Below are 22,709 nucleotides of genomic sequence, written 5' to 3'. Positions count from 1 at the left end.
CCCATTTTCCAGCAACTCGATCTCTGAAACAAACCCCAAAAGTCCGTAACAACCCCTTCCCTGTATTTATCATTATTATTTATTCATTTTGCAACACAAAAAAAAACTTAATTATTGAGGTTATGTCACCTGCCAACTTTAGAGGTTATGTTTACTTCCAGTGATCAACACGTGCTGTGCCATGAAGTTCGCTTACAAGGTAAAAACTGATTTTTCCAACAAATCCCTGATTATTTTTTTTAGTTTAATAACCTTCTCGGGACTGTGTACAAAAAAGGGGCCCTTCTCTTCACCCCCGACGGAAATTCCGTGATCAGCCCCGTCGGCAACAGAATCAGTATTTTCGATTTAAAAAAGTAATCCCCCTTGTGGCCAAACTCATTCTAAACCATAAATTTTAGCGACAAAGTAACAACTCTCCCTGTTGAAAGTAGGTACAACTACACTGCTTTAGATTTGAGCCCCAATGGGTGCTCCCTAATTGCCGTGAACGAAGAAGGAGAAGCACATTGGATCAGTTTGATATCTCAAACAATAGTGCACAAGTACAGGTTCAAACGGAAAGTGCGCGCTGTGAAATTCAGCCCTGACGGCAAACATTTTGCAGTGTGCAAAGAAAATAATGGTAAACACCTAATTCGGGCAGTTCTAACTCCTGTTTAGTCTTTGTTTTCAAGGCCCCTGGCCCCTTATCAGGAGAATACAACGCGTTTATCATGGAGCGAGTTTTTCATGGGGCTTACGATGAGACAACGTGTCTCGACTGGTCTTCAGACTCCCGAATTCTAGCTGTGGGCTCCAAAGACATGGCTGTTAAATTATACCCTTTGGAGAAGTACGTCTCCACAAATCGACCACCGGAAATTGAATGTTTTATTACAGGTGGAGCAACTTCCGGATTTATTCTTTAGGCAACCACACTGACACCATCGTGGGCTGTTTTTTCGAAGAAGGAACGTACGACATCACTACGATCAGCAGGAACGGACAAGCCTGCGTCTGGGAGTGTAGCATAGACCCCGAGAAATTAGTTCCGTTAAATCAGGCGCCCCCTAAGAAGAAAAAAGTGGGTGAGATTCACCCCCCTGGAATCTCCCTCATTTTATTACATTTCAGAAAGAATCGGCGGAACTGGAGGAAGACGAAATCGACGCCTCCAAATCCATGGAAGCATCGGAGACAGAGCCCGTGGCCACCACGTCTGAAGACAAGGAGGAAGGTGATGACAAGTTTTTCTACAAGAGACTGGCTCGTCACTATTTGGCCGATGAACCACGCAAAGACGACAAAGACGCAATGCTCACATCCGCTGCATATCACAAGAAATCAAAAATTTTGGTAACGGGGTTCTCTAACGGGGCCTTCTTCATCCATGAACTCCCCGATGTCACTCTTATCCACTCTCTATCGATTTCCGAACAAAAAGTCTCTTCAGTTGCGTTGAACGCGACAGGTGACTGGATCGCTCTTGGTTGCGGCGGATTGGGTCAACTCCTAGTCTGGGAATGGCAAAGTAACCTTCTACTCCCCATTCTTCACTTATTACCAGTAGCTTCCAGGTGAAATCTACAGAATGAAACAACAGAGCCACACCAACAACATGAGCAGCATTTGTTACTCCGTCGACGGTCAAATCTTAGCCAGTGGTGGTGAAGATGGCAAAGTCAAACTCTGGAATGTTCACTCAGGCTTTTGTTTCGTTACTTTCAGCGAGCACTCCAGTGCGGTCACCTCTGTTGCTTTTAGTGGTTCAAAGAAGTTCCTCGTTTCGGCGTCTCTTGATGGTACAGTCAGAGCGTACGATATTATCCGTTACCGAAATTTCCGCACGTTCGCTTCTCCCAGACCGGTTCAGTTCTCTTCAGTTGCTGTGGACAGCAGTGGGGAATTTGTAGCCGCTGGTGGTCAAGACGTTTTTGAGATTTTCTTGTGGTCGGTGAAAACTGGTAAACTATTGGAGATTCTCAGCGGGCATGAAGGACCAGTGGTAAGTTGAAAGACACTGAAAGAAGCGCGACTTCATTCGTTTTTCAGGCGAGCATTGCGTTTAGTTCCAGTGTTACTAGCACGTGCATGGCGTCCGTTTCTTGGGACAAAACTCTAAGAATATGGGACGCGATTGAAAAAGGTTCTGCCCATGAAACCATAGAGTTGTTGGCTGATGGGTTGTGTGTCGCTTTCAAACCGAACGGACAAGAAGTTGCAGTGGCCACTTTAGATGGACAAATTGTGATTTTCGATGTAAAAACAGCGACACAGGTGGCGGGGATTGAAGGAAGAAACGATCTTGGAAGCGGAAGATCCGATACTGATTTGATCACAGCAAAAAAGTCTCTTCAGGCCAAGTATTCATCTTCTTCAAACTATCTTTAGAAGTACTAAAATTCCATTTCTAGAGCGTTCACCAGTCTTTGCTTCTCCGCCGACGGTGAGTACTTGTTAGCAGGAGGACAATCCAAAAATGTCTGTATCTACAACGTCGTGGAATCGTTAATTGTGAAAAAATTCGAAATTACCCAAAATCGCTCTTTGGACGCAGTCGATGTAAGTCACCTTAATTCCCATTTCAAAAACTAATTGGAGGTTTCAGGACTTTATCAACCGCAGAAAATTGAGCGAATTCGGCAACGTGGCTCTTGTGGAAGAGCGCGAAGAACGCGAAGGCGGTAATGTTGCGCTTAAATTACCAGGAGCCAAGAAAGGTGACATGGCGAGCAGAGTCTCAAAACCAGAAGTGAGTCCTTTTGTTGTGTTTTAAACTCTACAAAGTTGTCCTAGGTTCGAGTATTTTCCCTGCAATTTTCACCAACTGGGCAACAATGGGCAGCGGCCACCACGGAAGGCCTTCTTGTTTATTCCTTATCATCGACTCTTGTTTTCGATCCTTGGGACCTCCAGATTGGAATAACTCCACAGGCGGTGAAGAACTCTCTCAGGGATGGAGATAATCTCAATGGTAATTTTCCTAAAACTAGAGACTTTTAGAGATTGTTTCTTTGCAGCACTCACCATGGCGATGAAGTTAAATGAAGCCACGTTGATCCAAGAGGTTCTGGAAAGCATCCCCGTCAAAGATGGTGATTGTAGGAAGACGCAAAAGACAGAATTAACGTTTTTTTTTTTGCAGTGGAACTAATCGTGTCGAATCTGAGCCAACAGTTTGTCCACCGACTCCTCATTATTATTTCGAGCGCTTTGGACAGTTCCCGGCATTTAGAGTATTATTTGATTTGGGCGCAATGTTTACTTACCACCCACGGGCCGAAAATTGCGCAACATAAAAACATGGCGTACTTGCTGGCGCTGGAAAAAAGTCTCCACAGGAAATACGATCAAATCTCTAAAATGTAAGTGGAAAGTGGGGAAAACTCCTTTTTAACTCTTATGATTTAGATGTGACTTCAACAAATATACGATTCAGTACGTGATAAAACTAGGGGATGAAATGGCGAAGAGGGCAAAACTGGAAAGAATGGAACTGGATGAATCAGAGGACGAAAACGAGGAAGAAATGGAGTCCGAGTGAACTTCAGGGGTGTAAAAATTAGTACATTTATTCCACACTTCACAAAACGTGTACATACATCAATAAGAGCTATAAAACGTTACATTTAATGTCATTTTTAGAATACTGATCTTTTAGATAAGTTAAATGCTAAAGATACAGAAGTTGCACCTATGAATTATAAAATTTAGGCACATCAGTCCAAAAAACTATTTCTAAGTTCCAATAAACCGGAAATTACACTCCATGATGTACGTCTTAAGCCTAACCACTTTATGTACAATTCTTAAAAACCTTAGAAAACGTTAAGTACGGCGTTGGCTAAATTGTGCTTCCTTTATTACACTTTGTGCATCATATAAAAAAATTATAAAAACGAAATAAATAGTTTGAGCGAAAAGAATATTGCGAACGGAAAATATCACAATCTGAGTATTAAACTCGAAAAAATATTGCTAATTACAAAAATACAGATCATGGAAAAGTAGAGAGTCGGGGTTTCCCTTCAACAGATATGTACTAAATCAATCGATCATAAACTATAGGTCATACCGACGTCTCCGAGTTCAACCTCAACACAAATTTGTTACTCTTAGGATCAACGACTTCCTCCGTGATGTTAAAATGAGGAAACTTCCTGATGGTACACAACAGCGACACATCATTCTGTCGCAACTGAAAACTGGTGTTATCTCCAATAGGTCGCGTCAGCAACTCTTCACAGATCAGCGCCCACGTTTGGACCTCTTTCACTTCTTTGTCGTTTTGCAAAACCGGCTCGCTCACTAAATACTGTTCTAAGAACGCTTTCGGCGTGAGATCGTTGCTCAAACAGTTCGCCAAGTGCCCCAAAATCGATTCAACAGAGTGTCGGGGTTGTTGTCGCGTCACTCTGAGGTACTTCTGCAGAGCGCGGGCCATCGAAGGAAAGATCGCTTGGGCAGCTTCGTGGGGATCCATCGGTATAGCAGGCACTTGGTCGTTATGTAAGCGTTTAATGTGAGTGAACGCTTCTTCGGCGGCCGTGATGAGGCGAGCTCGCCGCTTTTTAACTCTTCTTTCGTATTCGTGTTCTTCATAGAATCGTTCGTTGTGGCTGGAGTCGCGGCGACGGGCATGGGCGGCTAGCATAGCTCGAGATTGGGATTGTTGCAAACTCGTATTATTAACACCATCGACTTCGTAGAATTTGAAACTAGAGGAGTTTTTGCGGGATTTGGACACTGGGATTCGTTCTAAGTAAGGGTTGTATATGGGGAATTCGGTGTAGTATTTTTCGAGGACCCAGACGGCTGCTCTTTGGATGCTTAGTTGTCCGATTCCGAAGGCCCGGCTGGCGCCATCGGGGCTTCGAACTATCTTGATATAATACATTGGTTGTAGATGCCTTATTTCAACTAGAACTACAGCTAAATAGTGTATAAATAACAGAGTATCAGTCAAACTCGACGCGTAAGCTACCAACGCTTTATAATCGACTGTTTCTTCCGGAGTTGTGGCAGCTCGCGCCGTTTCAGTCACTTGAACAATATAAAATAGCCAATAGGCAAAACTACAGACTAAAACAAACACCAAAACTGCGGCTCTGAATAAAAAGAACCTAGGTAAAGTAGCGTGGGGTTTCCTCAAAAACACCGCCCACGCTCCCGCCGCTAAAATTGCCAACTTAAAAGCTAAAGACACTAATTGTCCTTTACATTCAGCACCACATGCTAGTAACTTGCTGCTATCAGCAAGTCCCAGTCGTGAAGACAGTGCGGGGAAAAACCCCAGTTTTGGTAAAACTACCATGGCTAACGGACTTAGGAAGGCCACAATGGAAAGAACGTAAGTTAGGACAGTTCCCATGTATCTTTGGCAGACGAAGGAAAGACCGGTATCGGGTTCACCAGGCCAATTGCTCACGTCTTCCGTTGATTGGGATTGTTCGGAAGTGTTTCCGGTTATGGCAGTGGTGTTTTCGCCCCAATTGTCGTCTTGGGGGAGGATTTGGACCTCGATTACTTCTTGGCCGTCGCGGTTGTCGGGGGTGAGAGTCACGGCGGTTTGGAAAGGCGCCATGTCGTCGGGTTTGCGGGATTTGTTGCTTCTGGAAATGCATTCCGACGCTGTTAAGAGCAGTAATCTCGCCATAATAAGAGAGAATTTAAATTTTAAAATACCAAACGCAGGACAATGAGAATACCAAACACGAGAGACAACTTTTTAGTATACAAACCTTGTGCTTCGATGGGAGTGTTGGCGATAATTATTCCTGTCACGGTGCCCCCTAGAACGTCTGGATCTGGAACTATTTTCAGATTTTATGGATTCAGTCTCCATATCTCCAGTTTCGTTTCCCATGAATTTCCACAAAATCCGTGATTTCCGACATAAAAACTGTCATGGGGGCTCCTTTTAACCACGATCCTCCAATAAATCAAGATTTAAAAAGTTCAATGACTCTTCAGAAGCGTTGATGACATTTTGTAAACATGTCCTTCTGTGAGAAAAAAAATTACGATCTTCCGTTATTTAACGCCTTGGGGCTCTTCCGGGTTCGGCACATCGGTATTTGATTATTTAGATGCCTTTCTTGCAAATTTAAACTTCTTTTTTAAGTAATTATGTGGAAATCCGGTCGGATCTAATCAGCGGCTTTTTTTCTCAACACTTCACAAGAAACACATTTAACACTTTCAGACTTCTTAGGACGTTAATTAACAGTCGAATTCCGCATTTCGTTGCACTATTTCGATACAAAACAAGCAATTTTATCCAAAAACACTTTCGATTTATGCGAAATGTAAACGCCTACGTTTGGAGCAATTTAATTGCCCCATAAATTATAGTTCCAACATGGCTACCGTGTACTAGAAAACCGAAAAACACTAGAAATAGAGCAAGGGGGAAAATAACCCCGCAACGGACACCTTTGATGGGCTAATTTTCGGCAAGACGGGACCACCATTGTTGCCGCCTCACGTCATTTAATAATCAATGATTTTTTTAAAGAAACAATTATAATTCTCTTGGTGACTTTCATCCGGTTAGGTTTCCTCTTTTGGTAACGTCACGTGACATTGACATTTCTGAAATTCCGAATTTCATGTTTACCAAAAATGGCAAGCGATTCGAAAAAGCCTGATAAAAAATCGCCGAAAGGGCCCACCCCCGAAGAGATCCTCAATGGTTTTCAAGCCCTTCGCGCGGAGCAGCGCAATCTCTCGTCGAAACTCACGGAATTTGAAGCCGACTCCAACGAACACAAGTAAGTTTTTTTCGGTATTTCTTCGCCAAATTCGCCAAAAAAGCGACAATACCCATTCACCTCAACTTGTAGAGACGTAAATATTGTCCCCACCAAGGAATATTCGTTGGTTAACTGGGAAAAGTGGTGAAATTTCAACATAACCTTACTTTTTTAGGATGGTGATCGCGACTCTCCAAAACGTGAACGAAGACAGGCGCTGCTTTCGATTAGTGGGCGGTGTGTTGACTGAACGTAAAGTGAAAGACGTTCTGCCGGCTCTTACTTCAAATCTCGAAAAACTCAAAGAACTCACTGAAAAAATCAAAGAACAGATTTCAAAGAAAGGCGTGGAAATCAATGAATACAGAGAGAAATACAATATAAGTTTTAGAGGTTTGGATAATCCCAGTACGAAACAGGAAGAGCAAGTGGCGACGTCGGAAAGCAGCAGAGGAAATGTTCTAGTGTCTTAAATATCAACTTTATTTATATATCCCAACGTCAAACAGAAATTCGTCTGCATTTATCAGCGTTGTTTTGCGTTTTGTACTGAACTGGAAATTTACAGAAATTGTTTGATTATTATGTAGCTTGCAGTTTCTAGCTTCTTATATTACTTTGTTACTAACTGTAAAGCAGCGTCAATTTTGGTTTCTTTTTATTTAGTTGGATGATAAGAGGCGATTTTTGTAACAAGCTGTGTAATTTTAAATCGTTTATAATGCGAACAAAATAAAATTTCGATACTTAAAACTGCTTTTTCCTAATTTGTATCTTAAACATTTCCAAGTTGCTATGGAAACAAAGCTATTCTAACATTCCGTATCGAAATGGATATTCTAGCACTGAAAACGGATTGGAAAATAGCGAAAATAGCTCTGTTACAAGAACAAATTAGGAAAAATAATATAAAAACCTCGTTCATAAGGCCATTTAGGCACTCATCCATTATAAAACTCGCGGCTTTGCCGCTCGTTTTATAAACTTGGATTCGTGCCTAAAAAATTGCCTTATGAAACTCGGTGTTTTAATATACTATTTTGTATCTGTTGTCGTGTGGTTTGACATTCCGCACTCGTTGCTATAGCAACCAGTGTGCAATGAGCGTATTTCCCACTGGTCCAAAAGTGAAAGTTGACTGGCAGTCGCTTAGCCAACATGGGAAATACACATAAACAGTTGACATCTGTCATCGTCCGGTGTTTCTTTTGTGTCAATGAATGAAGATGTGTAGTCGTAGAAAAAGCACAGTGTAAAACTTGCATGGAATATCCTTACCTTACTCATTTTCAACTCGTACACGCATAATCTAACACGGGGGGAAATAAACACAATTTAATGGTCGTACAATACACAATTACTGCACCACAGTATTATTGGTTGCATATCTCACAAATTCCTATTTTAAACTCTCATTTTTTTATAAGCATTATAAGATAAAAAGCAGTGATTAGACAACTAACTTAAAGTAAAATCATAATGAAATCAACCCTGAAAAGTTAACAATTTGGATTAAAGTGAACGACTCAAATTTCCAACGTTACATCATCTCAAAGTTCACACTTCGTTTCAATATTTGCTCTTTAAAATTCTATCTGCAATTAATCCAATTAGCACCATAATTTTTTTAAGTCCTGTCCAAACATATTTATGACAAAAACTACGACTTAGTTTTATTATAGTTTAAAGATAAAACAATGCTTATTAGAAAAATAAATAGTAAACAGATAAACGAAATATCATTACAAATCAGTTATTTACCCTTGATATCAGTAGCGATACCTGTAAACTCCTAAGTCCTACAAATGATTCAATTGTGATAATAATGATAAGTCCACAAGTTCATTAATTTTGTCGCATCCAGTTTGAAAAAATGAACCCAACGCTTAAACTTCTCTCAGTGTTGTTATTATTAGTCATTAAAAATGTGTCGTCAGACTCGTTGTGTTCAGTGAGAAAAAGTGAAACTTCGTGCGTTTGTAAACGAGTGACGAATGCTAATGCAAGTTCGGTCGTAACAGAGGCAGATTGTGCCAGAACAAGTCTGAAAACAATTCCCAGGCAAGATCAGTTCGCTGGAGATTTAAATTTCCTGGATTTATCCCACAACGAAATCGAGCAAGTTGATGGTTCAAACAAGTTTTCCAGTAAAACGTTGGAAACTTTAGTGTTATCTTACAATCGCATCAAGGTGATTGGTGATGGTTTTTTCGATGAAATCCCAAACTTGAAGAAACTAGATTTGAGTCACAATTCTATAGCGAGTTTAGACAGTGAAGTTCTTTTTGAAAAATGTCAGGAGTTGCTTTATTTAGATTTGAGTTTTAACAACATAAAGAGTTTCCACACGTTTATGTTGGCGCCACTGACAAACCTTCGCGAGTTGGATTTGAGCTACAACGACCCCACTCTTGGGGAAATCCTCACGCAAACCTCCAACTTCCTCATTGAGAATTTGAAAATGAACCCCAATATTTTGAGCTTGAAACTCGATAACTTGGGACTGAAAGACCTCCACAATTTGTACTTCGCCAATCTCACCAATTTGAAGCATTTATCGCTAGCCGACAATCATTTCGAAGAGTTTCCAAGCATTCCTTACAGCGTGGAGTATTTGGATCTTTCAGCGTCTGACATCGCACTCTTACAAGCGAATCATTTGAGTTATCACTCTTTAAAAGTCTTGAAATTGGAGAGAATGAAGTATTTGGAGAGCATTCATCACTACGCATTTTATAACTTGCAAGCGCTGGAGGAGTTGTCCATTCGCCACTGCCCCAAACTGGAGGAGTTCAATTCTCTTGTTTTCGGGGTTTTACATAAGAAAGTGGACTTTTTGCTGAAGAAGGTGTCATTGTCTGGAAACTCTCTCAAAAGTTTGAATTCGACGTATCAATATTTGTTCGCGAAGGCCGATTATGTGGATTTAAGTGACAATCCGTGGGACTGTGGATGCGATCTTCTGTGGTTGCAGGATGTTAAGAATTTGGTGAAGACAGAAAATATCAGGTAAAAATTAAATTAAGAAAAGTCAGGCAACCCGTTAAACTGGAGTGTATAACTGGTTGAATAACTTAGACTAAGTGTTTGAAATTGAGGAATTATTTTTTAAAGCTCAATAAATCTATCTCATAAATTTTGACAAGGGATTAAAAAAAACACGATAATTTATTCTATTTTCATTAAATTTACTTAAACTATTTTTGCATAAAAGAGTAACACAATGTTTTAGTTAGAGGTTTTTCACTGAACAAAAAATACACGTTAGATTTTCCCAATGTAATCTCAATTTCACCTCAAACCCACTGTCAGTCAAAATTAGATTTATTGAGTTTTGAAAAATAACTCCTCATTTCAATGTAAAAGTTTGTTCAAAATAGCACGAAAACGAAAAGAGCTATTTACATGCGGTTTTTTGTGTTTAAAAGAGCACAAAAAATTGTAGTGACGCTACCCTATGAGATTTGTATCTTGGTTTTATAAATATTTTTTTCGATTTTATTTTTATTTATTAAAATTTGACTTAGTAACAACGCTACACATTTTCAAAACAAACCAATTGGAGCAAGAAAAAAATGAATTTATTAATTAGGACGGCTGTAATTTTGTTTATTTGTTTTTAAATGATTGTGAATAAAATAGTATACAAACCTCGGTGAAATTCGATTTTTATCTCTCGAGAAATTGTCCACCTCGGCTGACGCCTCGGTGACAAACTTTTTCTCTCGAGAGGAATCATGAACTTCCCACCTCGGTATGTAATCTACTATTAAACTTTTGAAATTTTAGCTATTTCAAAATGGTGTCTGTCTTTTTCTTTCGCCTCAGGCAAAGACAACCCTCAGTGTAAAACCCTCAATAAAAGTTATTGCTGCGTAATTATTTTCTTTTGGGTGGCAATTTGTTAATTTACAACATAGTTATAGTCATCTAACTTTAAACTAACTTTATTAATGATCTCCGGGCGAAGACGAGTGCATTATCAAATTAAAAATCATGAGAATCATTGCTTTGACATTATAAATTATTGAAAAAGAAGAGTTAAGAAAAGTATAGGTGTTATCCACTCTTGATTCCGAATTTGATGAGGCCCTTATCTTATCTCGCGAATCGGATTGTATTTTTTTCGGATAACGAAAAGAAAATTCTGTTTCTTCGTATTTTAGGCTTCCAGAAGAACGTTTTTTTCAAAAATGAAGAATTTTGTGATGTGACATTAATAAAACTGAAAGACGTATGTTAATTATGTTACCCGAAATAGTAAAGAAATGGCTTTAGTGGAATTTTTTGTTTTTGTTTTAGTAAAGTTTTTATGTTTTTTTCTGTTTTTTTATGTTTTGTATATCTTTATTTTTTTCTTGCATTTTTTTCTCATTATACACTGCCCTGCAAAATTAATGCAAAATTGACTTCCTCATTTTAAAAATCGCCTTAAAAAATTATTGACGATTCACACCAACTTGACAAAGCTTTAAAAGAGCCAAAAAGGAAAAATAACTGATGCAGCAGCATTCTGCAAACCTTTCAAAACTAATAGTTTTATTTTACTGATTTAACACAAATGTGTAAAAAAATCACTAAGGAAGAAGTTAGAAATTTTACCATTTTTACCAATATTCAAAGGGAAAAACACTGTGTTAAGGCCAACTGCCAAAACTGGAAGTAAAACTCACAGCAATCCCCACTTTTGTTTTACACAATTTTTTGAAACAAGGGTGAATTTTTTGGAAAAGTTTTGATTTTAAATTGTGAAAATTGCTTTAATAAACAACCATGGATTAGAGACCAGATCGAGAAAAATATTATTAATAGAAAATTCAATTTTAAAATTTTGTGTTAATTTTCTGGCGCAGTGTATTTATTATTTGTTTTTATCAGTTTTATTACTATTTCAAATTCTTTTTGATCACACACCTGAAACTCATTTTCCTTATTATGTAGGCAAAACTTTTATTTAAAAAGACATTTTTTGTTTTTAAAAATATGTTGTTCTTTCTGTTTGCGGAATATTTGTGCAAAGAACTTTTAAACTGGTGTAGTATTTTTGTTTCCCGTTATATAAATTATAAATATATTTATGTTTTTTGTATTTTCCAGATGTTCGTCGCCCAGTTTGCTCCACGGCAGGAAATTCGTCGACTTAACCGAAAACAGCGTCCCGTCTTGCTACTCTCAAAAATACGGCAAAAAGTCCCACCGTGTCGTGATAGCAATGTTATCATGTCTGGTGATTCTCCTCGCTGCTTTGGTGGGTTATTTGGTCTATTACTACCCCACATGGTACAGCACACGTTCTAGGAGTGTAGGCCCCAATTCCCCGTACAATCCGACGAGATTAAACGACGAGTAACATGACAATTTGAGTTTTGTTAACTTTATAAGAATAAAAATGTCGCTAATACATAATTCCGGTGGTGTATCAAAGCCCCGGTCAATCGTTTTGAATATAAATGGGACAAAGCGATTACCATCCACCCTTCCCTATTGTATTTTTCTGCATCAGCAACTTCTGTCTATGCACACAAAATGTAACAGAGCGAAAAATAATTGATAACTATTTTATATTGATTCATTATTTGGATTTATTTCAAATGCAGAAGCGGCTTTAATTGAGTCACTGAGTTTGCATAATTGGAGTTTTTGTCTGCGAATAGATGGAAAACGATTTTTTAAGTGGTAATGGAAATGTTGTGCACAGAAGGAAATTTGAAGCATAAAGGGGTAAAAATAATGTCACAATTTGTTGAAAACCTAATCTCCTGTGTTTTTTGTCGTGGTGTTATACCGGGTGTCGGATTAAATCTGCACTGCTTTTTAGATGATCCCCCTCGAATTTAACGCATCACTTTAAGCTCGTAATACAACTAAACAAGAGCGCCCCCTCATTTTTTCGGTAATAGGATTGCGTTATGTATGTTTTGTTACAATTACCAACGATGTAAATGGGATATTTATGTTTAGGGATGACATGATGTAATCCTTGAACGAACACAAGCTCCTTTCATCCAGCAGACATCTTTTGGTTATCTACAATCTGGTTGAACCCTTTATGTTATATTTTATCCGAAGCGGACAAAAGACGAAAATAACATTCCAGATTTGTGTGGTATAGGATTTCAGTTTTGCAGAATATGTAACTCAATATTTGGTCGAAAACGGTCACGACTTGTTATTAAAAAGAGTTCAGTAGCTTTCAAATTGATAAGATCTTCTTGGTCTTTGTTTTTTTCTCAGGAAGACAAACATTGTGGTCGAAATAATAGATGGAACCGTAACAATAAATACTTCCTTTAGCAGGACGAGCTTTCTAACCCTCGTTTCACGCGATGGCCCGAAAGATAATCCCTCGTTCATTTTGTACATCAATTAAAACACACTTCGTGTGACAATAGATGTCGAAAAGTGTGATAAGTCGCGATAATAAAGACACTTAACAATCGTATCAAACATCTCTATGGTAGAGGGCTTCACTAATGTCATCTGCCGATGGGTTTTGTGTTACCGGTTGGGGTACGAAACTAGATAACGCACGTTGACGTGATCAAATGTAGACCGTTTTGTTGATTACATTTTTATTTTCAAACGAGTCGTAAACGCTTGCGGTTTTTACATTCAATGATTCTGGAACCGCAGATGACCTCGTCACCCCATTAGAAATGACAGCTTTAAGAGATGGTACATCAACCTTTGACTTAAAAGGAGTTAAATGTCTTATTGGTGTGACCACCGCCACCACTGTTGTCACTATTTCCTGTATTTATGTGATATGGAGAGTCATTAGGACCGCAGAATGATAATTGGTGTTCCCAAATGGTGAGAGAAATGTGCACAAAGTAAGGGGCCAGCAAAACTTGTCTCATCTTTCATCTCTTAAAAAATTAAGAAAAGCTTTTGGAAATTATATGCATAAGCATTTTCTGACAAAAAACTTTTATTGAGGCATTTACGCACATTTTGAAGAATAAAATTTACTTTTTTTATCGTCGTATTAAGTTGTTGCTAAAACCAATATGAATTTTTCCTTCCCTATCTGGATTTTATATCTAAATTGGGTGGAAAAATAAATTATAACGAAGATATTTTTATATATTTAATGATATTTTTAGAACTGTAAGTATACTTCTATTTCAAAATAATGAGCTTTTAACAACTTTATTTACATGTTAAAGTAATGGAAGTTAAAACAGAGGGATCGAAATAAATTGGATATTAAATTTATCAGCAATTTGCGTCATAATTTAGTTATTTCTATTCTGTTGAAGTAAACTAATAAAATTCTTATTCAATAAGTAAAGGTCAAGTGTAAGAACAAGGAGGTGTGAAATTAAAATAGTGCTAACTTCTACATTGAAAAAATGAAACTTTCAAATTTCGACTTTTAACGTCGAATTCTAAACAAAGAAAACGCAAGAAATACAATGAACTTAGTAACTTTTATGGTTTGAGCATGAATTTTTTTATTAAGTTCGCAGAGTGGCAGCCAACTAGATAAATATAATTTAGTTGATCGCTCTGTAGTAAAAACAAGTCGCCGTTTTTTGACTAAAAGTCTCTAAAAAACTGGAGCGTAATAAGTCCACTTTACTTCGCTTTGTCAGTGCCGCCTTGAATTGGCAGCATTTCATTAAACTCGTAAAAAAATTCTTCATTCATCCCGCATCCAATATCCCGCAAAGAGGAACAAACAGCACAATAAGTTATAAATGAAGCGTAGGAGGATATCGGTCGGCCTCGGGCGATTATATCGACTGTCAAGTGTTGACAGTTGAAGCACGGCAGGAGTTGGATTAGAACGGTCGTAGAGGGCTTGGATTTCACGCACGGCCGTCTAGTATCAACATATGCGCCCTCCACCGAATTATTAACGTCCTGATTCCTTCGAAAGGAGCAAACTTTTCAATCTAGAAAATTTGGAAATCCAACCCGAGCTCTTTATTTATTATTGAATGGAGATTTGGAGTTGGGTTATCCTGGAGGAGAAAGGGCAGATCCTGTGGGAGACGGGGGCTGTAATTCACCACGGACAACCACCATTAGGAGCATCAAGTATGCAGGCGCGGTAAGACGGCTTATAAGCACCTGCGCGCAGGATTATGAGTAATAAGGACTAATGACTGACTCTACGTGACGTGGGGGTGAACTTGGGGATATCCGCTCATTATCTCAAATGAAGAAAACGGGTCTGTTTCTTGGAGATTTGGGAGAGAAGAAGTAACCGAATTTCTTTTGGTGTTGTTTATTGTGAAATCTACCTATATATAACGTGTGGATGTCCCGTTGTCCGTTCGTCAGCACAGCCCCGATGTCAATCATCTCACCAAATCCGCTTTCTCTATTGTGGTTTGTCAGATTAGGCAGGCACACCCTCCTCAAATGAAGCTAAAATATGTACCATACGACGTTCTATGCACCGTTGTTTGCATGTTTGCGTTGCAAAGCTCCTTAGTGATGCGATTAAAAAGGTATGAACACGAAACGGAAACAGAGCTTTAAGCTCTTGTACCCCCCAAAAGAATTTACAAATTACTCTGACCATTAGCATTCATTCATTGTCTCGCGATTTGTCATTTGGCAACGCTGCTAGTGAATGGAGTGAGCAACAGGGTATAAAATCGATATTATTCGCATCAAAGATCAAATTTAGCCTGTAATCGGCCACCTTATTAGCAGGCGGCTCATTTTCCATGGCTTACTCTAATTTCAAGCGCGCCTGTCTGAGCGCATCGGCCCCCGTGCACGATACTCCTTTGTTACCGAATTATCGTAGGTAACTTGATACGGAGATTGCAACATTTGGGTTACAAACAAAGTGCAGTCAGAGATGCGTCTGTAATTTTTATGGCAATTTTGTTTACTGTTTTATTAGAGGAGAACGATCGGGTTACCAAAAAGCGATGCAGGATTCCTAAATGATACCTGCAAAAATTCGCGATTAAATTTCAACAGGATGTCCTGACTAAGGAAAGTTTGTTGAAAAGGCGATTAGTCTAGATTTTGCTTGTGAAGTTTTCGATGTTTCGTTTCGTTTCCGGAGATATCGAGCAAAATTTTGGCCCTCTAGCAACAAATCAAAACTTCAAACGCGTCTACCTAGTTATTTGTTGACGTACGAAAAAAATAAGGACATTTTTAGATTCAGCGCAAAATTCTGCGTTAAATGAGTCATTTTCAAGACGCTGCTTCGAGGCGAAAACTCCGTTTAATACTATTGAGTTATACAGGGTCCGGCAACACTTGTGTCTACCCCCAAAATCGTCTTTAATTTTAAAAACAAAATTTTGAAAATTTGCATACGCTCATAGTTGACAAAGCTCTAGAAGCCGACCCAAAAATTTATTTTTTATCACTTATAGTTTTGGCGTCGCGACGCCTTAAAATGTATTTTTTAGCTAATTGTGAAGGTTTGTGAAATCAACCCCTAATTTAATTTTTTTTTAATATAAGTGTGTTAAAAATATCTCAGTTGATATTTTAGATTTAATGTGAATTGTATTCAAAATGTGAGAAAAAAATACTGTTTTATCAAGTTAGTTTCCAATTTCATTACGTCAAAATTGGGAACTACGTTTACACCGGTCTGTCAACATCTTGTGTCACAAATGACATCTATCCTTTGGTTCGTTTTAAATGGTAACAAAAGTCTTACTTGGTGAAACTGTCGCTTTGTCGATGTTAATTAACGATTTCTGGTGTCCATAAAGTGCAACATGCCCGAGTTAATCAAAACCTCATATTCACCTTCATATGAGTGAATGAAGTGACTTGTGAAATTTTGGTGTAAACGTAGTTTGTCACTGCACCGTCAAAATGTTGAAAACTAACTTGATAAAACAGCGTTTTTTTCGCAAATTTTACCATTTGCAGTAGATTTAAAATAAAAACTCAAATATTTGTATTACAGTCATGTTGAAAAAAAATTGAATTCGCTAATATTACCGCAAAAACTCAAAAATCGCTAAAAATTGTACTTTTTAGGCGTCGCGACGTCAAACAAACCGTGATATCAAAACAAATTTTTGTGTCAGCTTCTAGAGCTTTGTCAACTATAAGCGTATGCAAATTTTCAAAATTTTATCTTTAAAATTAAAGACGATTTTAGGGGTGGACACAAGTGTTGCCGGACCCTGTATATCGATCGGTCTATCAACTGGCTAAATCTCAGATCGATCGGGCAAATAGTTTACGAGAGGCGATAGAGGCGATCAAAAAACGAAAAATTGAAAATCGAGTGAGTCGCAAAATTTTTTTGCCCAAAAAATCGACCATCGAATTTTCGACTTTTCAAGACATATTCTAAAGTAAAATGACCCGAGAAGAACGATGGCGCAAACCGTTTCTCAAAATCTTTTGTATTATCCGAAATTTGAATTGCCCATAACTCTCAACAAATCTTACTTTTTTGGAATGTACGTGAAATTCTGCGTAAAATGAACACCAATACTTTAATATTGCTTCATAAATAAGTGACCTAGCGAGCGAGTCTCAATTAGAGACTGAAAGCCAGCTAACTTCCATACTGAATAAAATAATACTTCGCATTCAAACTATCGAAAATCGATTTCTACGCTAAAAAAAGGCTAGAAAAAAGAATTCGAAAGGGTTTTTGTATATTTTATTATTTTGGGGTTATTTTCATATTTCGGGGCGAAACTGATTAGTCTCGCCAGACTGCCATTTTTGAAATGAAATTATTTTTCCCCAATTTTGCTTGTGAAGTTTTCCACGTTTCGTGATTTTTCTTGTCCTGTCATTATCCGAATCGATTAAGAGCTCCGATAAAGGTCGTAACCCGCGTCGGCGCCCAAAACGATCCCCTTAATGTCTGGAATATTAGACAGTCGACGGTAGAAATTGCCGACTAAGTTCATTATATCCGGTAAGACTGTACACGTGCCAAAGATGGCAGGATCACCCGTTCTTCTTGATTGAATGAGCTCTAATTGCTGCGATACATTATTGATGTAGTTTAAACCGTCTCACAATAGTCGCAACGAGCTCTGAATTCTGACAAAGCAACGATCGACGATCTAAATGACATCATAAATATTGTAATTTCCCCCACGGGACGCTCCTCCAACCGGAAAATTGTCTCCGGATCTCCCTTGTGGCGCTTCACTAGCGCCCTCTAAACTGTCCCGAGACGACGGACAAGTGATGGGGACACATACTAAATAGAGGTACCAGTGGTGCCAAATTTTCATACAAACCATCGAAACATCCCCATCGGTGATCCAATAACAACTCCCTGGAGTTTATACGGTACCATAATCTCGTTGCGCGCCGACTTCCCCTACATCACATTGTTTCTCTTCCATTCTTGCGTTAACATTGAAATGAGGGAAAAAAGATGGAAATAGGGTTGCTAATCAAGTTGGTCTATACACTGTCCGGTGACCGTATAGACCAGCCGAGCGAAACAATTGAGTCTAAAAAGAAATTTCCTTTTTCAATTTTCATCCAACGTCAATCTCTTACACTTATTTTCCTCGGCACAGATTTGATTTCATTTTGAAGCCCCGGCTCGCTTTTGTTGGCTCGTTATTTACGTTTTCATTGTTTCGATAAATGAGACTGGGGAATATCTGGCTCGGGAAAGAAAACTCGACGAAACTCAACTTTTTACAGGTACTTAATTTAATTCTCCGAAAAATCTCGCACGCTTCTTTGAGTCTGAAGCACACATTACTCCCTGGATAAATTACTATCGGCATGCAGAGATAACGAGCGAATAGTTATTTAATTACCGCCGCTCGAATAATAATAATTCGGTGTTATCACTCGTTAAACTAGTTCCCGAAATAGTTCCGCTTCTTTTCGTCACGTTTATAATTGCAGAGCAGAAACACTCGAGTAATTATCGACTAATAGAAATCACATTTTAAGTATTCTAAAAATAAATCTGTCGAAATGGGCTTAATGAAGATGCGATCGAGGGATGTTGGTTTACAGTGACAAGAGACACTCGTGCTTTTGTCATTTTGTTACCCGCATCTGGCGCCATCACCGTGTCTATCTAAACAACTCAGATCACTTCTTCGTCTCGCTGCTGTCATACTTTTATTTGTTTTTATATTTCCAAGTTAAGACTATTAGGGGAGATTACAGGTCTGAAGGTGGACACAAACAACAAAAAGTCATTATGGGACGTTTCGGGGCGAGACGAAAAATAATGGACGGTTAAAAGGAAGTAGTATTAAAAATAAATCAAAATGTATTTTTAGTACGGTTTTAAATTCATTCCAAATTGCGGATATTGTAAAATTAGCGTTTAGGTCTTAGTTGGAAAAATTAGGGAACTTTTAGAAGGATGCAAATATCTTTTTAATTAGGACGGAATTTCCCACAAATTCAGGGGACATTTGCACACTATAATGGGGGTAATTATAATCATATTGGGACATAATGGGTTGCTACATCATTGTAAGAAAAATGGAGTCTCCTAGTCTGCATATTTTTATTTTGGCAGCTCTGGTCTGTCTTCTTTTAAAATTGACATCAATCAGTGATGACATAAAAATCGGCAAGGTTGGTTTATCCAAGACTTTTGAGCCCAATGTCTAATCTGATTTTAATAAAATTCAAAAAATCCAGTTGAAAGTTAAAAATCTAAATTTTAACCTCTTTTCTGAAGAATAAATTTATTTAGAATAGTATTTACTATAGGGTTAATATAATACTAAAAATTAGCGTTAACATTTTCAGACAATTATTTAAATAATTCGACTTTTAATTAAAGGCAAATAAAAATCATAGAAAAGAATTTTGTCCATCTTCGTTTTAAATTTTATAAAAAGCGGTTCATGAATAAGAAAAAAGATAATGTTTTATAGGTGAGCTACCTTGTTTATTTTAGCCTTGATCCTTCATTAACTGGGTATTCGTGTAAAGCTTTGATTAATTTGATATCTTATCTTAGGTAGGTATTACCCACTTATAAAATGTTTTATAAAACTTTCCAAGCACCAAGCGATCAAAAAAAACTCATCCCTAGTCATCTCTGAATTTACAAGTCATGTCGTTGATTGAAGACAGCGTCTCTTATTGATTTGTATCAGACATTTTGACATTGAGAATTCTATAAAAACAGTAAGTACTCAAAGATTTCTTTGAAAATTTCAATTTTTTTAAAAAAAAGTGTTTTATTTAATTGTATAATAGACTGATTTGTTATCTTCGATTACACACATATAGTGTGATCCGTTGAAATTCCATTCGCAATTGGCTTTGGAGAAACATTTAACTAACTAGCAAACACGAATGAAAACTAAACGCGTGTTTGAGAGATTTGGCAGCTTTCGAGCAATAAGTCGACACTGAAATTACAAAGTTTCATACCGTGTGATTCATTAAATTTTCATTCTAATTTCTACGATTTAGAACATATTCGGTTTCTTGTTCGAAAACTTCTGCGCGGTGATGTTAGCTACAATATGAATTTAATTTTATCCGTTTTATCATACCAAAACACGACGAAATATGTTGACTACACGTTTATACAGGGTGAGTCCGAATAGAGTGCAACGATTTCGAAAGTTGAATGGGGGGGCAAAACTCCCCCGGATTACTCGTTATTTCACGTTTATTGGACTTTTACTTTAACTGCCGTTTCACCAATACAGTAAAAACTATTTAAATAAATAAAAAGCATTTGCACTTGCTCTTATCGGATTTATTTAATTTTCACTTAATTACTGATTTTAGACAGGACACATTTCAAAAATTGGGTATTGCAAAATTAATTTGTTTGAAATAAATGGGGTCCTCGAAAGAACCATAATCTTTATCTCGATTGCTTCGTTAGGTGACATATTCTAATTCGCTTTGTGGAACAAACTGAAATTTTAATTAGAACCAAAGTTACCTGAAGTTATTACGAAAAATGAACAAATGCCCTCCAATGGACCATCCACAATAAGGCCATCAAGCGTCAACACTTTTGAAGAAACCACTGACAAAGAATAAAAAAATGTAACTCAAAATAATCCAAATTTTAACAATTTGGCACTGCAAAACCAAACTTTCTCTACCACGATTATTGCTAAACTGACTGGAACTACGGTAAAGACATTTTTTGCCACTTGTTCATTAGCGTTTTTATTCCCAACTTTTCGATGAATTGAACTTACATTGACATTGATATTACAACCTCAGTAATAATAATTTTTTTCTCGGAAACGGTAACATTTCGAAACGCGAAGTTTGGCCATTATGTCAAACTGTGTTGTCCGATATTGAAGCTAAAATCTTTGCACTTTATTCGGGTTCACCCTGTATAGTCGATAGTAACTAATATGCGTAGCAACTAAAACAAAAACCACTAAATTTTGGGACAAACCCTCGGTCTCTAATTTATGCCCTCAACGTGTAAAACGACCATACCGCTCTACACGCTAAAATAACTATTTACACCATTAGTTTATAGTTTTGAAAAAGTTGTTGGTTGACACCTGAAGATTTTTTTTGCATAATTTAGCGTTTTATACTTTTCGTGATTTCAGGTTGGAATGTTTTTTGAACTAAATTATTTAAAATTTTTGATTTCGATTTCTTCGGATATGTTTTTAAAAAAAATATATTATTTCTATATAGAAACATACACATAACAGTGTACCTACTTAAGGGTAATTAATAAATTCACCTGGTGCAGAAGAAATATTAGAACATAGGTACATAAAGAATATGAACAAATGATTTCCCAAATCATTGAGTAAAACGTTAAAAACGTGATTTTTTTTTAAGAAAACTACTGCATGAAATGTTTTCAAATTTGGAGAATATATTTTTACATAAATAATGAAGAAAAATTGAAATTTTCAGATGAAACTATTCAATTCTAGCCGAGTTATTAAGTATCTCCCAAGCCACTAAAAAAAAGATTTCAAGGCGATCGGAAGCTTTGTCTTTGAATTACAACTGCAGCAAATTTGAAAAATGTAGTTTCGAGAAAATAGTCCATTATGTCATTAGGAGCAAAAATGAAGCTTTTTGTCCAAACATAGTGAGGCAGACAATAACAGGCGAAGCACACAAAGCCATTTTTGCTCTGAATGGCATATACGATTTTTATTGCAAACGATAAAAAAACACTATTTTACTTTAAATGAATTAAATTCATGCAGAATCATTACAGTCATACGGTTGAGCCTAAGCATGTTGTATTCTGCTTAAGCATATAAGTAAAACTTTTACCTTGACAATCGAGCTGGATAATGTGTCAATTTTTTGACGTTTGAAAAAAAAACACGTTTATAGATAAGCATAGTTAATAGCTGTAATAGTTTATTATACTAATAGCGGTAGCCCAAAAATATTATAAATATTTATTTGAAATTTTTGTATGTTATTTTAAAGGTATAGACTATAGAAATATGCAAAAAAAATAATGATTTTTTTTTTAATTTTACATTAGTTGCCCCTTAAATACATATTTCTTTTTATCTAAATCCCAGAAGCTCATAGATACAGAAAAAAGTTAGATAGACTTTTTAATATTCTACAACTTTTGTACTTACCATTTTGCTCGAGGAAACAAAAAATTAATTCAACACCTAGTAGATTTGAATTTTATATTTTATAATTGCTGTTTTTTTAACAAACAACAAAGACCCTAGAATGGTGTAGACTAGACAGTAAACAGTAGACAATACAGAAGAGTGTTTTTGTAGCTACTTTAGTATTTTACCAACAAAATGTGGTAGATCAATATAAAACCGTCTCGTGTCTGTAAACAAGCCCAATAAATCCCGTAATTTTTCCAGCCGTGTTTGTCAAACACCGTCTCCTGAGCCCCCGAAACCCGATCCATCCCGATACCCCTATAAATCACCTCCAACACAAAAAGGCGTATCTTCCCGTGATTCCATTGACATCTCCACCGCCGAGCCGACCACTTTACCCATCACCTCCAGTTAGGTATATGGCACAAAAGTCGGCAGTAAACTCCGCACTTTGACTGACACAATCCACGCCTCT

The 22,709-nt window shown here is 37.4% G+C and overlaps 4 protein-coding genes across 4 annotated transcripts; 3 read left to right on the top strand and 1 right to left on the bottom strand.

Annotated features, from left to right (window-relative positions):
- Positions 1 to 99: 99 nt before the first annotated feature.
- Positions 100 to 3,608, top strand: LOC148173312 (periodic tryptophan protein 2 homolog). The gene is made up of 14 exons (XM_088038276.1): positions 100 to 199; positions 244 to 356; positions 402 to 625; positions 664 to 835; positions 883 to 1,066; positions 1,117 to 1,513; positions 1,560 to 1,987; positions 2,035 to 2,345; positions 2,397 to 2,544; positions 2,591 to 2,734; positions 2,779 to 2,956; positions 3,003 to 3,077; positions 3,128 to 3,347; positions 3,394 to 3,608. Exons 1-14 carry the CDS (start codon positions 182 to 184, stop codon positions 3,524 to 3,526), a joined length of 2,745 nt encoding a protein of 914 aa, XP_087894402.1. The 5' UTR covers positions 100 to 181; the 3' UTR covers positions 3,527 to 3,608.
- On the bottom strand, positions 3,539 to 6,483 carry Vang (Strabismus domain-containing protein Vang). The gene is made up of 2 exons (XM_088038277.1): positions 5,724 to 6,483; positions 3,539 to 5,594 (listed from the first exon to the last, which is right to left on the bottom strand). The coding sequence occupies exons 1-2, from the start codon at positions 5,846 to 5,848 to the stop codon at positions 4,052 to 4,054; spliced, it is 1,668 nt and encodes a 555-aa protein (XP_087894403.1). The 5' UTR covers positions 5,849 to 6,483; the 3' UTR covers positions 3,539 to 4,051.
- Positions 6,484 to 6,511: 28 nt separating this feature from the next.
- Pfdn2 (prefoldin 2) lies at positions 6,512 to 7,490 on the top strand. Its single transcript, XM_088038278.1, has 2 exons — positions 6,512 to 6,755; positions 6,913 to 7,490. Exons 1-2 carry the CDS (start codon positions 6,607 to 6,609, stop codon positions 7,208 to 7,210), a joined length of 447 nt encoding a protein of 148 aa, XP_087894404.1. The 5' UTR covers positions 6,512 to 6,606; the 3' UTR covers positions 7,211 to 7,490.
- Positions 7,491 to 8,519: 1,029 nt separating this feature from the next.
- On the top strand, positions 8,520 to 12,143 carry LOC148173309 (tsukushi-like). Its single transcript, XM_088039096.1, has 2 exons — positions 8,520 to 9,746; positions 11,835 to 12,143. Exons 1-2 carry the CDS (start codon positions 8,611 to 8,613, stop codon positions 12,085 to 12,087), a joined length of 1,389 nt encoding a protein of 462 aa, XP_087895222.1. The 5' UTR covers positions 8,520 to 8,610; the 3' UTR covers positions 12,088 to 12,143.
- The last annotated feature ends 10,566 nt before the right edge of the window (positions 12,144 to 22,709 follow it).

This window comes from Gnatocerus cornutus, chromosome 6 (assembly GCF_029298725.1).
Source record: "Gnatocerus cornutus isolate USDA-ARS CGAHR chromosome 6, icGnaCorn1.1, whole genome shotgun sequence".
In the NCBI taxonomy this organism is placed as follows: Eukaryota; Metazoa; Arthropoda; class Insecta; order Coleoptera; family Tenebrionidae; genus Gnatocerus; species Gnatocerus cornutus.
The sequence above is the reverse complement of the archived record's forward strand: the minus strand, read 5'-3'. Positions and strand labels throughout refer to the sequence as shown.